This window comes from Delphinapterus leucas, chromosome X (genome assembly GCF_059928025.1).
Source record: "Delphinapterus leucas isolate spDelLeu-1000000601 "Yukka" chromosome X, BTC_Dleu_Yukka2, whole genome shotgun sequence".
In the NCBI taxonomy this organism is placed as follows: domain Eukaryota; kingdom Metazoa; phylum Chordata; class Mammalia; order Artiodactyla; family Monodontidae; genus Delphinapterus; species Delphinapterus leucas.
The window spans coordinates 99,393,664-99,406,567 of NC_143150.1; the positions used below are offsets into that span (position 1 = coordinate 99,393,664).

General features: G+C 42.6%; 1 protein-coding gene across 2 annotated transcripts in view; it reads right to left on the minus strand.

The window, feature by feature from the left end:
• Window positions 1-1,646: 1,646 nt before the first annotated feature.
• Window positions 1,647-12,904, minus strand: part of CYBB (cytochrome b-245 beta chain) — a 35,762-nt gene continuing 24,504 nt past the window's right edge. For both annotated transcript variants that reach the window (XM_022565595.3, XM_022565596.2), the window contains 5 exons: window positions 11,609-11,862; window positions 10,588-10,750; window positions 8,792-8,938; window positions 6,379-6,503; window positions 1,647-4,438 (listed from right to left, as the gene is read on the minus strand). In XM_022565595.3, coding sequence (XP_022421303.1) covers window positions 4,312-4,438; window positions 6,379-6,503; window positions 8,792-8,938; window positions 10,588-10,750; window positions 11,609-11,862 — 816 coding nt within the window. In that variant the 3' untranslated portion in view covers window positions 1,647-4,311. The remainder of the gene's footprint in view (window positions 4,439-6,378; window positions 6,504-8,791; window positions 8,939-10,587; window positions 10,751-11,608; window positions 11,863-12,904) is intronic.

Below are 12,904 nucleotides of genomic sequence, written 5' to 3' on the forward strand. Positions count from 1 at the left end.
ATTGGCCCTAGAAGAATGAAACACCGAGTAATAAATGCACCAGGAAGTTGACAGCAGAGTTGCCTGAGTTTAATATTTTAGCCATGGATAGGTGCTGCAGAGCTCCCAACTGGAAAACAGGATCATCAGATAGGTTTGCTGAACTTCATTAGCTACATATGGAATAACTACCATGTGAATCGTGTGCTCTGGTGATTTTCAGCCACTACAGGTGCGTTAACTAACCCCAGGAAATGCTTAGATAGCATGATTCTTTTTTCTTATCAACCAATGCAAGGATATCTGAAATTTGCTCTAAAATCTCAGGAAAGACAAAGGTGATTGCTTCCTTCTGCCCTGAATTCCCCACCGTCCCCCATCTGATCTGAAAGAGTGATGTTTAGCTTCTATGTGAGTGGGAGGGCTGGTGATTTTCTTGTTACTTAATTGGGAACTGCATGACTGGAAAGAGGAAGCCATGTTTAGTAATCAAGTGACCTAACATAATGGTGAACTTGTTGATTACTTAATATTCTAATGTAATTCTGAAACTTATGAAGGTCTTTTGAGCCTAATTTTTTAAACATAAGTCAGATTTACTGTATTTGGAGTAGTCTTCTCCAAAGGATGAAGTTTCAGAATATAATACTCTGGGCTGTTTCCAGAAATCAGACAGGTACAGTTCTCAGAGTAAGATCGAGAAAATAAATTCATAGCGGCCACTATTCATGTCCAATGTTTCTTAGTACTTCCTTTTGTCCACAGAATGGTATATACCCAACAACATTTAGAGTTGAGAAATTGTCCTTTTATAACTTAGCTTCTTCCTCATGCAATTTTACTTCATAACACACACACACACACACACACAATATTGACGATAACTGGCCTTTTCTGTCAGATAGAAATCCTTTATGCACAAAATAAATATAAAAATGTAGATTACATAAATATTATTGAGCCGCTCTGAAGGCTTCTTTTCTCCAAGCAAAATCACTCCATTTCTTAATAGGTCCATTCGTAAGTGAAAATTAGGTTACGGGATAGTGACGTAGGAGAACCCAGCTTCCTGATCTCCCTACAAAGATTAATGACTGGACACTCTCCCTGAACAAAAACAGCTCTGGGAGACCGCTAGAGTCCACTTAGGAACTTTAAGCAACACCGTGGAACAAAAAACCTGAGAACAATCGCACACAAAGAAAAGAAAAACGAATTCTTTCTGCCCCCATCACCCCTCCACCCCAGCCCCTGCAGCTGGCATTGTTCAGGGCTAAGAAGGAAGCTCCCAGTTAGAAAGCGTTCCCCTCACCAGAACTCACCCCTTCCTTAAGAGTGGGGTGAGTGACAGCGTCCTCAGCTTCCTGGGACCCCTCACGAAGGTTCTGCTTCAGTTTCACCCCACCCCACCAACAAAGCTGAAATGTCAATACAGCCGGCTACGAGCTAGGAAGGAAAGCACAGGCTATTATTAGCAGACACGTAGTGGGAGAGAGCGTGATTCACAAAGACCCGCTCTGCGCAGAAACTCAGATTTTCCCACTGATGAAGCCAATGGCCAGCACAGCTGCTGCAGACGCGCTGCTGATCTCTCCAGCTTTTGCCCCACAAAATCTTTGCCACCTGAATCCACCCTTGAATATGAAGATCAATAACACAGACACAGAGAGAGCTCATTCATTTTAATAATTGAGCACAGTTTTGATAGTTCTTCCCAAGAATTATCTCCCAGGGTCCCCCCACCCCCCGTAAACTATTCACACACAACATCTACAAGTATTCAAATTTCATAAATGCAGTGTTGCAAAAGCAAAAGAAATAAGAAAAGCCTTCATAGCCTTGAGATTAAAAACAATGCTTAATCGTTTTCTCACTACCTGTTACTAAATACTAAATGCTAAAAAAGCTGTGCAGGCAGCCGATGGCTGGGGAGAAGAATGGAGAAGGAAGCTCTCATAATGACAAGAGCTTTTACGCTCATTTTTCATCTCATAACCAGGATAACACAGGGAAGATCTCTCTATTTTGGTAGCTCTGTTGGTGTCAAAAATAGAAAACCCTGGGGCTTCCCTGGCGGCGCAGTGGTTGAGAGTCCACCTGCCGATGCAGGGGACACGGGTTTGTGCCCTGGTCTGGGAAGATCCCACATGCTGCGGAGCGGCTAGGCCCGTGAGCCATGGCCGCTGAGCCTGCGCGTCCGGAGCCTGTGCTCCGCAACGGGAGAGGCCACAACAGTGAGAGGCCCGCGTACCAGGGAAAAAAAAAAAAAAAAGAAAACCCTGGAGAAACATTTTCAGAGCAACAAAATGGGGTTGGTTTTACTTACGCCACACAGGTGAGCGAGGGCCCAGATTCTCAGACTCCTTATTAACTCTGGTTCCCCCTCTGGCTCACACTTTGGTGTAAAGAACTGAAGCTATCAACACAGAGCCTGAGTCATAGTAATAACACAATAAAAGTTTGTTGAATGAATGAACTGATACCTGGGGTGCAGTGTGAACAGGCTGGACCTAAGTTTCTCTTTGCAGAAACAGTCTTGGGACATTGTGGGGAGGTGACATTCTCAAAGCAAGCCTGACTTGTCAGGACCGACCCTCAGTGCCCGGGGCATCCTGGGAACCCAAAGGAACAACTGAGTTCTTACTAGTTCAGCCCAGTCCCCTGAATATGCCCACTCAGCATCAAATTCATGGCCAGAATTTCAGATTCAATACCATATGTTATCAAAATAAAATGAATATGTGTGTAGCTCCTGCAATTACATTCAATACGTATAAGACTTTAAGAAATCTGGGGTAGAAAGTGACCCCCTTCACCTACTATTCCCTTTTGCCTTTTTTCGCTTTCTCCCACTCTCCTTCTATTCTCTTCCCCCTTCCCTCCCCTTTTCTCCTAACCCCATCTTCTGCCCTTCCCCCCTGCTCCCTTCTCTTTCTTTCTCATTATCAAAGTTGAATACTTCTAAATATCTGTGGCCCCAGAGGATATAACACATAAAGCTGTTTTTAGTTCCCAGAAGTAGGAGCAGTCCTGAGGGGAGAAAAAAACCTTTCTGGCCACATTAACAATGATTTAGAGACTCTCAAACTCACGGATATCCAGAACATTCTACTGGGTATGAATCCAATACCTACACAGTAAGCTAGGGATTTTAGTTTCTGGGATGTAAATTTCATCATGATCATGACGATAGAACAATAAATCGTTAGTTACACCAGTAAGATCTCTTTCGCATGTGTATTTAAGTAAAACAAACTGTGGATGCTATTTAAAGCAGATGGGCGTATCAGATACATATTTGTCACAATTCTTAATTTCAGATTCACAAGCGCTGGCTGGAGGAGACTGTTTCCGGCAATAAATCAGTTTGCATTTCTTTCATAGCATAAGGAGCCGGCCAGAGTTAGGACAGGAGTTCAATTCTCTGCCTCTATCTCCCTTTCCTGCATGTTTCAAATAAAAATGTTTGGACAGGACAACCTACTGGTTACTAACCTTAGCCTGTTCTTTACCTTCAAGAGAATCAGGTTCCTTTGGTCAACAAGAGTCTCAGAAGTGATTTCCTCAGATAATCCTGTTTAAAGCTTTCAATTAGTTCTACCCTGGCATTGTATGGTTTTAAAGGTCCTTTCATTCATTCATTCATTCAGCAAACTTTCATTGAGTATCCACTCTCTGCTGGGGCATACATTAATTCCAGTCGGTCTAATATTCTTTTGTAGGAGGAATCTCTGACCCAGTTAGGCTGCTGCATTGGTAAACTGGAGTGTGCTGTCACCATTAAGCGATGAATCACTCTCAACATATGTTATCTCTTATTTGGAAAATTTCCTTTGATAGGACAATAATGATAACAAAGATGACACAAAAGGGAATATGAAAAGTTACTCCCTGGTTTGCTTCTTCTTTTGGGCAGTATACAAACCTATTTCCAGGCAGCCTGGTATTGCTGAAAGATCACCAAACCTAGAGTCAGATGGTCTAGAGCCAGTCTCAGCTTTAATCTTAGGGAAGCTACTTCACCATTTTGAGCCCCCATTTTTTAATCCTGAGACCTGAGTCTGAGAATCCTTGCCCTACCTTTCTCTGGAATTACTGTGAGGAAACAAAATGAAAAAATGTGTGTATAATTGCTCTGAAAACCATAAAGCCCCATACAAATGCAAATTTATGACTGTTAAACAATCTTTGACATTCCTTTCAGGGCAAATCATCACATTATAGTTTCTCTTTCTCTCTTTTTCTTGAAAGGAGGGAACTTATATTATCAACTGGCATTATTGGGGCATTTGGCGGTACAACCCACATTTATTTCCTCATGGAAGAGACCAGTTAGAAATTTTCCTTATTGAAAATGAAATGCACTCCCCTGGGGCCAGAGTCGGAGTTGGAGATGCACTGTTTATTGAGGGTTTCAGCCAAGGCTTCCGGTCCACAGAGGAAAACTCCTATTCTGGTACTTTTGGGAAAGAAAGAAAAAAGACAGTTTCAGGCTTTGGGATGGGCTCAATTACAAAGCACATGGGGGGATTTCCTATTGATTTCAGGCCTCAGAGCAGAGTCCCCTCTGCTCCTTTGTCCTTCCGCAAATAACAGAGTTCAGGTTACCATGAGGGAGAGTGGCTCGGCCCTGTTTGCGGGGCTGGGAGGGGCGGGCAGCTGGCTACTTCAAAAGGCAGCTGACTTCTCTGAAAAACTGACATGCAAGCAGGGTTTGCGGAAACTTCTACTACAGGGAAAATGAGGGTGAATTTGTGAGCCTGTGGGCTACTGCCCTTCAGGGCTCTATGTCCCCAAACACTCCAGCATCTTAAAATCAAGGACAAACCCGCTTCAGGAACACCACCTCTGCCAACAGCTTCGTGTGACTTCATCCCTCAACATTTTAGACTTTAAAGCCTTGCTCCTCTAGCTCTGGTTCCGGACCAGTAGCCTCGGTGTCAGCTTTTTAAGAACACAGATTCTTAAAGTAGGTCAACTGTGTTTTTAAATTGTTATAACTTCACACCTTTTTGAAATCTGCCCTACAAAATTGGTTTGGCTTAAATGTCAAAGCCGTGACAATTTGTTCTTTGATGTGATTGTATTTCCAATTTCTTGTTCACGTAAGATTTCAGTAAAACTCAAAAATCTATTCAAAACCAAGAATGTAGATTCTTTGGCCCTACCCCACATGTACTAAATCAGCGTTTCAAAAAGCTTCCCCAAGTGATTTATACGTTCATCAACGTGTAAGAAGCAATGGCGTAAAGAGTGTATTTATGGTGATTTCTTGAGTTTTTCATGTGTTCTAGATTTTAGAAATGCAGTTTTCAGACTTCTAGCCCGCCACGATACACAGGAGAGCATGGAAGAGTGGAAATGGAGCCTGAAGCCAAGAGACAGGTAAGTAGCACTTCTCTTGAGCTTCATTAGAAGTCTTAGTAAACTAAGGCAAATAAAGGTTGCCTGGAGATGTTCTGAGAAATGTTTGCGACTTTAAAGAAGAAAAGGGAGAATCTGAAAATCTAGAGAACGTAAGAGGATAAGCTTGCGAGACAAGCAAGAACTGTAGTGCTTCCTTTGCATCCTGTCTCTTTCTTAAGCTACTTTCCTTTACCAATCAATCTATTCGAGAAACCAACCAAGCCTCGTTCACTCTAAAGTGTAAAGGACTGATAAAGAGTTTCAAGAACAGTCAGTACAGTAGGCAGAAAAAACTTAGAAATACCAAGGAATAGTAGCACAATGAAAACTGACCTAAAACAGTTTCTCAACCTCAGCACTACTCACATTTTAGGTCAGGGAATTCTTTGTTGTGGGGAGCTGTCTTTTATATTATAGAACATTTAGTTTCATGATGACCAAAGCTTCATGAGGGCAGGAAGGACCTGGAATATCTGTCAACTTATGATCTTGGACCCAAAAACTCTAAATGAAAGTGGGGACAGTGTCTCCTTAGTAATAAATATAAATCATAGAGAATTAATAGAAGTAGATACACGACTGAAATTTAGGAGGTGAAAGAAAAGAACTGAGTTATGGGCCTATGTGGGGGGAACAGGGTTCAGAAAGTCTGAGGTGGGGCCTGGGAATCTTTGTTTGGTGTGATTTAAAGACTTCCTCTTAAAGTCAGAGATATCTAGAACCTTTTATGGGTGTGAATACGGTAACCTAGGTATTTTAGTTTCTGCAATACATAAATCTAGCCATGTTTGGAAGCTGTTGCTTTATGTAGACCATGAGCCTCAAGAACACCTTGGCAAGAGGGAAGAGATATGGGAACATATGTATATGTATAACTGACTCGCTTTGTTATAAAGCAGAAACTAACACACCGTTGTAAAGCAATTATACTCCAATAAAGATGGTAAAAAAAAAAAAAAAAAAAAAGAACACCCTGGCGGGGGAATTCCTTACTTGGGGTGTTGACTCCCAATGGTCTTGAACTCATTATCCCAGTTGGGCCGTCCATACAAGGTCTTTTGTTTCAGGCCTGTGATCACATCTTTCTCCTCGTCATGGTGCACAGCAAAGTGATTGGCCTGCAGGAAAGGACATGAATTCAGACAAAACAGGCATGCTGTATAAACACACACAGATATACTTACATATCTCACAAACCAAGCTCTAATTACCGTTCTAACTGTATGTATTTGGGGCAAGGCACCGCGCTGGAAGCTAGAAGGTCAACATTGAAGAAACCAGTTCTCAAGTAATTTACAGTCTAGAAAGGGAGACCACAGAGGAGGCACAAACATCTCCATGAGGACAAAGAAGGGAGCACGGGTGCGAGGATATGGGAAGGTTTCAGGGTGGCCACACTTGCGCCAGACTTTGAAGTGTGGGTAGGATTTAAATTCTCTATCTCACTGTTTTTCTCTCTGCAGTACGTCTGACAGTCTCTTCTCACCCTAATATACTCCCGCTCCTTTGGGAGAATCACTAAGAATTAAGACAACCATAGACTAAAATGTATTCATATTTTGGTAATGTAATGAGACATCAAACCAAGCCTAAAGCTATTCTCCGTGTGTGTGTGTGTGTGTGTGTGTGTGTGTGTGTGTGTGTGTGTGCAGTCATGTGTTGTTTCCTGTGACCATTCTAGGGGGCCTCAGTTTGAACAACAGGTATTTTTTAAAAATAAAAATGGTTAATTACATTTATTTAACAATCAAATCAGATTTTAAATTCACTGTACAGGGAATGGATGATGGGGATGGACGAGGTTAAGAAGGGTAGTTACCCTGGTTTGATAATCCTGTAGGGACAAAGTTTTGCAAAGCAAAATAACTGTTTTTCAATGCAAAGAGATTTCCCACTTAAAAAACTGTGTCTGGCTTTTGAAAAAAACAAAACTGCAAAGCAATTTATATATTATACATTTTTTCCCCTGGGTTTCATTTTTATCAAATTTTGTTGTTGTTTCATTTTTAAATTGCAGAAGTGGCATCTTAAAAGCACTTTTTCTGGAGCAGCAATTTTCATGGTCATGTGTCCCTGGACCTACGTTTGCAACAAGCCTTTCCTAAGACTTGGAGAACCTATGATAAGCGATATGCCAAAACCTAAATGAGAAGAAGTCAGTTTTCGCAGGGACCAGGTGCCTGTGAAAACTGTCTTGGCTGAGGAGCCATTGTGTGGGGATGGCCATCTGAGGCAGTGGCCGGGAGTGGGCAGAGACCCTTGCCTTACCCCCTCACTCAGGGGGACAGTCATGCTGCTTCCAGGCCAAGTCATTAATGTTTGCTTATTTAGAAAGATGTTACCCCCTAGGAATCATTAACTTGTTTCTGAGTTTCTCAGTCTCATCACTTTGGACATTTGGGGCCAGATGATTCTTTGTTGTGGGGAGCTGTCTTGTGAATTGTGATTATCTTATCAATAATTGTAATTAACTGTAATTGTCTTCTCAATCAAAAATTCACATTTCCATTGCTAAATGTCTCAGGAGGGAGAAAGCATATATACATATACACATATACACACACTACACACACATATATACATATACACATACACACACACCCATATATATATATACACATATATATCACCTTCATTAGATATATATTGATTTATTTACAAATGATAATCATGAACTACTGGGAGTACTAAGAGTGCAGGTTCTGGAGCATTTATTACTTGGATGCCCTTGGACAAATGACCTAACCTGTTCTGGGCCTTGGCTTCCCCACCTGGAAAATCTGGAAAAGAATAATAGCTACTTCATAAGGTTGTGGTGAGGGTTTAATTAGACAATCTATGTAAACACTAAGAACAATACTTGGCACAAGCATACGCTTAATAACTATTGCCAGTTATTATGACTCCTTGTTAAATGTATTATGTATAGTATAAAACATGCATAAACATAAATTAAAGGAATATATACACATATATATGCATGTGTATACATATATATGTATATGCATGTGTATATATAAATACAGACACAGAGAGAGAGAGAAAGAGAGAGAGAGAGAACGAGAGAGAGCTGATCTTTTCTCTATTTTCTTCCCATAACCCCGTAGATCATCTTGTCCACCTGGTTCGATACCCCTGGTGGAGGCATTGCTCTAACAAGGTCAAACTCATGGCTTTGATTCCCTTGTAGGCTCCCTAGCTTTGACCCGTCCCACAGATACCAACTTTGAATCTAATATCAACCGTCTGAACAAATGGGGATACTGAGTCAGAGTGAATGTGCTGGATCACCCGAACCCATCGACTGTTCTTAAAAACAGTACACAAGACATTCCAATAACCAAGGGGAAGTCGGTAAGCCCTGGGCACTGTGGGAGGGACCTGAGATTGGGGATCTTTTCCTCACCTGAGACTCATCCCAGCCAGTGAGGTAGATGTTGTAGCTGAGGAAGCCGGAGTTGTCCTTCTCCTGCATCTGGGTCTCCAGCAGCTGCAGAAGGTCGGCAAACCACTCAAAGGCATGTGTGTCCCGGCACAGCCAGTAGAAGTAGATCTGAGAGGGGGACAGACCGTGAAGCAGATTATGTTTCTTTACTTTTATCTTTTTTTGAAGGATAGTTGATGTATAATAGCATATAAGTTACAGGTGTATAACAGACTCATTCACAATTTGAAAGGTTATACTCCATTTATAGTTATTATAAAATACTGGCTATATTCCCCAGGTCGTACATTATGTCCTCGTAGCTTATTTATTTTACACATGGTCGTTTGCACCTCTTAATCCCCTACCCCTGTCTTGCCCCTCCCCACTTCCCTCTCCCCACTGGTAACCACTAGTTCTTTCTCTGTATCTGTGAGTCAAGCAGGTTATATTTAAATAGGGACCTATCAGCATTGAAATATGGATTTCTACCCTCCCCACCCCCACCTTTCCCTGCTGCTCAGAATGCCTGGAAACATGGGTTTTCAGAAAGCTCTAGATATTTGACAAACTAGCTCACATGAACCTGCTCTGGCCTTCACACGGCAGGGCAGAAAATAAATAGCTTGTTCTCGGAAATCCGTAGCTTAAGAAGAAAACATTGGCCCACAACTTTCCCCCTGGGTCTGCTCTTGCCCTCCTAGGATCCCCGGCTTCCCTTGACCGTCCTCTCAGAAAGACCAATAGGATCTAGACGAGCCATGGCTGCCACCGCGCTACTTCCCTACCCGCTACTGGCAGACTTCCCTGAGTTCGTAGGGGAAAAAGTAGTCCTACCCACACCTCCTCCACATCGAAAAGAGGGGAGGGGGAGAATGAAAAGTCAAGGTAAGCTCAACGTGCCTGTTAGAGGTTATCTCTACAGCTATTAGAATGACTCAAGCTTTATTAAAGATGTCCTTTATTGGGCAATGAAACCAAACTTACATGTAACCAAAACATCCCCCAGGACTTTATTCTGAGAGGACAGCCATAAGAAAGGAAAAAAGTAAGAGTGTCACGAAAGGACATGTCTCCTGCCCTCCCCCTGCAGATAAATGTGCTGGGGGCTGGAAATGGAATCCATGTCAATATCTAACGTAAGATGATAGAAAACTTATTCTATCCTCTCAATGGAACATGAAAGAATCATCAAAAATGATTATCAGCAAGCTTGTGACAACACTGAAAAGTACTATATGTTTTAAAAAGAGCAGGACATGAAATTGTACATACTCAATATATACAACTTTCTAAAAATATGTAAACATGTTGGAAGAGAATTTACAAAAAGTATAACTATTGGGTTGGAGTTGTGGACACTTTCTATTCCCAGCTCTCTTCTGACTTTCCAGTAATGCTACACAAATACAGTATATTTGTACTTTCAATAATAGACTTGCTTATAGAGAACCACATTTATTTATTTGTTTGTTTGTTTATTTTTTTGGCTGTGCCACGCATGGCTTGCGGGATCTTAGTTCCCGGACCAGGGATCAAACCGGCACCCTTGGCAGTGAAAGCGCTGAGTCCTAACCACTGGACCGCCAGGGAATTCCCAGAAGCACCTTTGACTTATCAAACAGCCCTTTTGTGCAAAGCCTGCCTCTCTGAAACTACCTAGAACTTGTCTTCACTTCCCCCAGTCTCTGCCAGCCTCTGCCCTGAAGGCTCTTTGAGGCTTCACTTGGCAGACTGTGGTGAATGCTCCAAGCCCTCTGAAAAAGAAAAGAACCTACCTTTTTGAGCCTCAGATTGGGGGCTTTATTGCAATACTTGTACCAGATCGACTTGAGAATGGATGCAAAGGGCGTGACCCCAATCCCTGCTCCCACCAACATCACCACCTCATAACTGAACACATCTTCACTGGCAGTGCCGAAGGGCCCGTCAACAGCTATCCTGGAGGGAAGCATGGGGGGAGATAGTTACACGGACACCTTGCTCTTCAGAGGAGGATGGGGCACACATTATCACTGCAGGTGTGCAACATGTCACTTCAAACTGGGACAATGTATTGATGTGACACTTTGTTCTGTGAGATAGCTTTCAAGTAACCAACTCAGTGTGAACATCGGGGTTGGAAGTAAGAAGAGGAATTTTTAGCTAACAGAAAACATTTGGTAAGTCTCAGGGGTGTTTTTTTCATGTCCCCAACCCCGTTCACTCACTACGCACGCGTGCACACGCGCGCGCACACACACACACACACACACACACACACACACAAAAATGTCTGTGTCTCTTGCCAGGTGAGCCCACACTTGAAATTCCTGCTTACACTGTACATTAAAGTGAGAATTTTCCATGTCATGATATCTTAGAAATTTAATATCTCTACTTTATGTTGGTCTATTCGTTGAGTTATTTGACATACTTTTCTTCAGCATCTACTAAGTGCCTGACACCATGTTAGGCGTGTGGGAAGAAAGAGGCCAAGTGAGTAACATCTGGCATTTACCCTCAAATAACGTACACCATTGAAATTTTAAGTATAGCTTTGATTGCAAGTTAATATACCTTGGCCTTGACACTTACAAATTTATAGGCACTGGGGAATATCCATGATTAATATTTGATTCAAACATTTTATATTTCGTATAAGATTTATACATATATGCATAAGCATAGCACACGTATAAAACGGGGAACACCGAGATAGCTCCCTATAGAATACGTATGTTTCGTCAGACTCAGGAGCTAGTAGAGTGACATTTTTCCTGAACTCATGCACCTTTGTAATAGGCGCTTTGTACTCACTTCGGTAGTTTCCAGGCATCTTGAAACTCCTGCTTATCACAGCCACAAGCTTTGAACAGTCCCTCCGTCCAGTCCCCCACGATGCGGATATGGATGCTAAAGAAGTCTTCCTCGGGGGCAGAGGTCAGGGTGAAAGGGTGCCACTCCAGCCTGGACACCACAGGGCACTTGACGAAAATGTATTGGCCCACCTCCATCTTGAATCCTTTTTTCTTCATCTGCAGCTCGATGGTTTTGAAAGGGTGAGTGACCACCTATGGAACAAAATGTGTCTCTGGAAATGAACCTTTCCCCCAGTACTTGCCTTTTCAGTGTCCGTATGGATAAAAGGCTGAGCTAAGATGCCCCACACAGGTCCCTTCTTCAGGGCCAACACAGCAGTTCTTCCAGCAAACCTGCCTCTCACTGGCAACTGCCCTCGGCTGTAGCCCATGGCTAACAATGAGCTGGGGCAGGGATCCAAAGGCCTGGCCCTTGTCCTCACTTTGGGACAACTCCCAGGGGCCATCGCAGCTGCAGCACTTCCTGTAGGATCAGCTGAGGCGGCAGTTGCAACCACTTCGGGCCAGCAATTTCCTTCCCCCAATCCTGCCTTTCTTTTCTTTTACAGGTTCACCTCCTGAGAACATGCCCCGATAAGACTTCTGCATGCAGTTCTCTGTCTCAGAATCTTTGCCAGGGAATCCAACCTAAGACACCAGCTTAATGTGATTTTTTTTTTCTCTAAGAAGACAAGGCAGTTGCTAGAAACAGGAAGAAGAGATGGTTTCCTGCTCAGCCTTCCTATCTCCCCAAGGGATGATCAAGAGCCTTAGCAGCCGGACAGAAGCAGAAGGAGACCCCATTGGCTAATAATATAGCAACATCGCCCAAACCAAGCCTAAGGTGCTGGTCTGTCTTTGTCCCAAGTCCCACCTTGAACCTGCCTGACTCCATGCATTGTTTTTACATTTCTCCCTACCTGGGGAATACACCATCCATCTCTCCCAAAGCCAGGCCCCACCCACCTGTTGCCATCCTCCTTCTCCATGTACCTGAATGTTCATAACAGCTTTGTTTACAATAGCAAAAAAATTGGAAGCACTCCAAATGTCCATCAACTGGTAAGTTGGTAAATAACAAAATGATTTCATTGTAATATACAAAGTAATGTTTCTTTGATGATTCCTGAGATCCTAGAGGGACTTTATATGTGCAACTGAAAACAAACCAAGGGACATCAAAGGAAAGAAAAATCAATAGAAACAAAATAGCAGATTCCTAATGTTGACTGATATACACGAGCTTTTCTTTTCA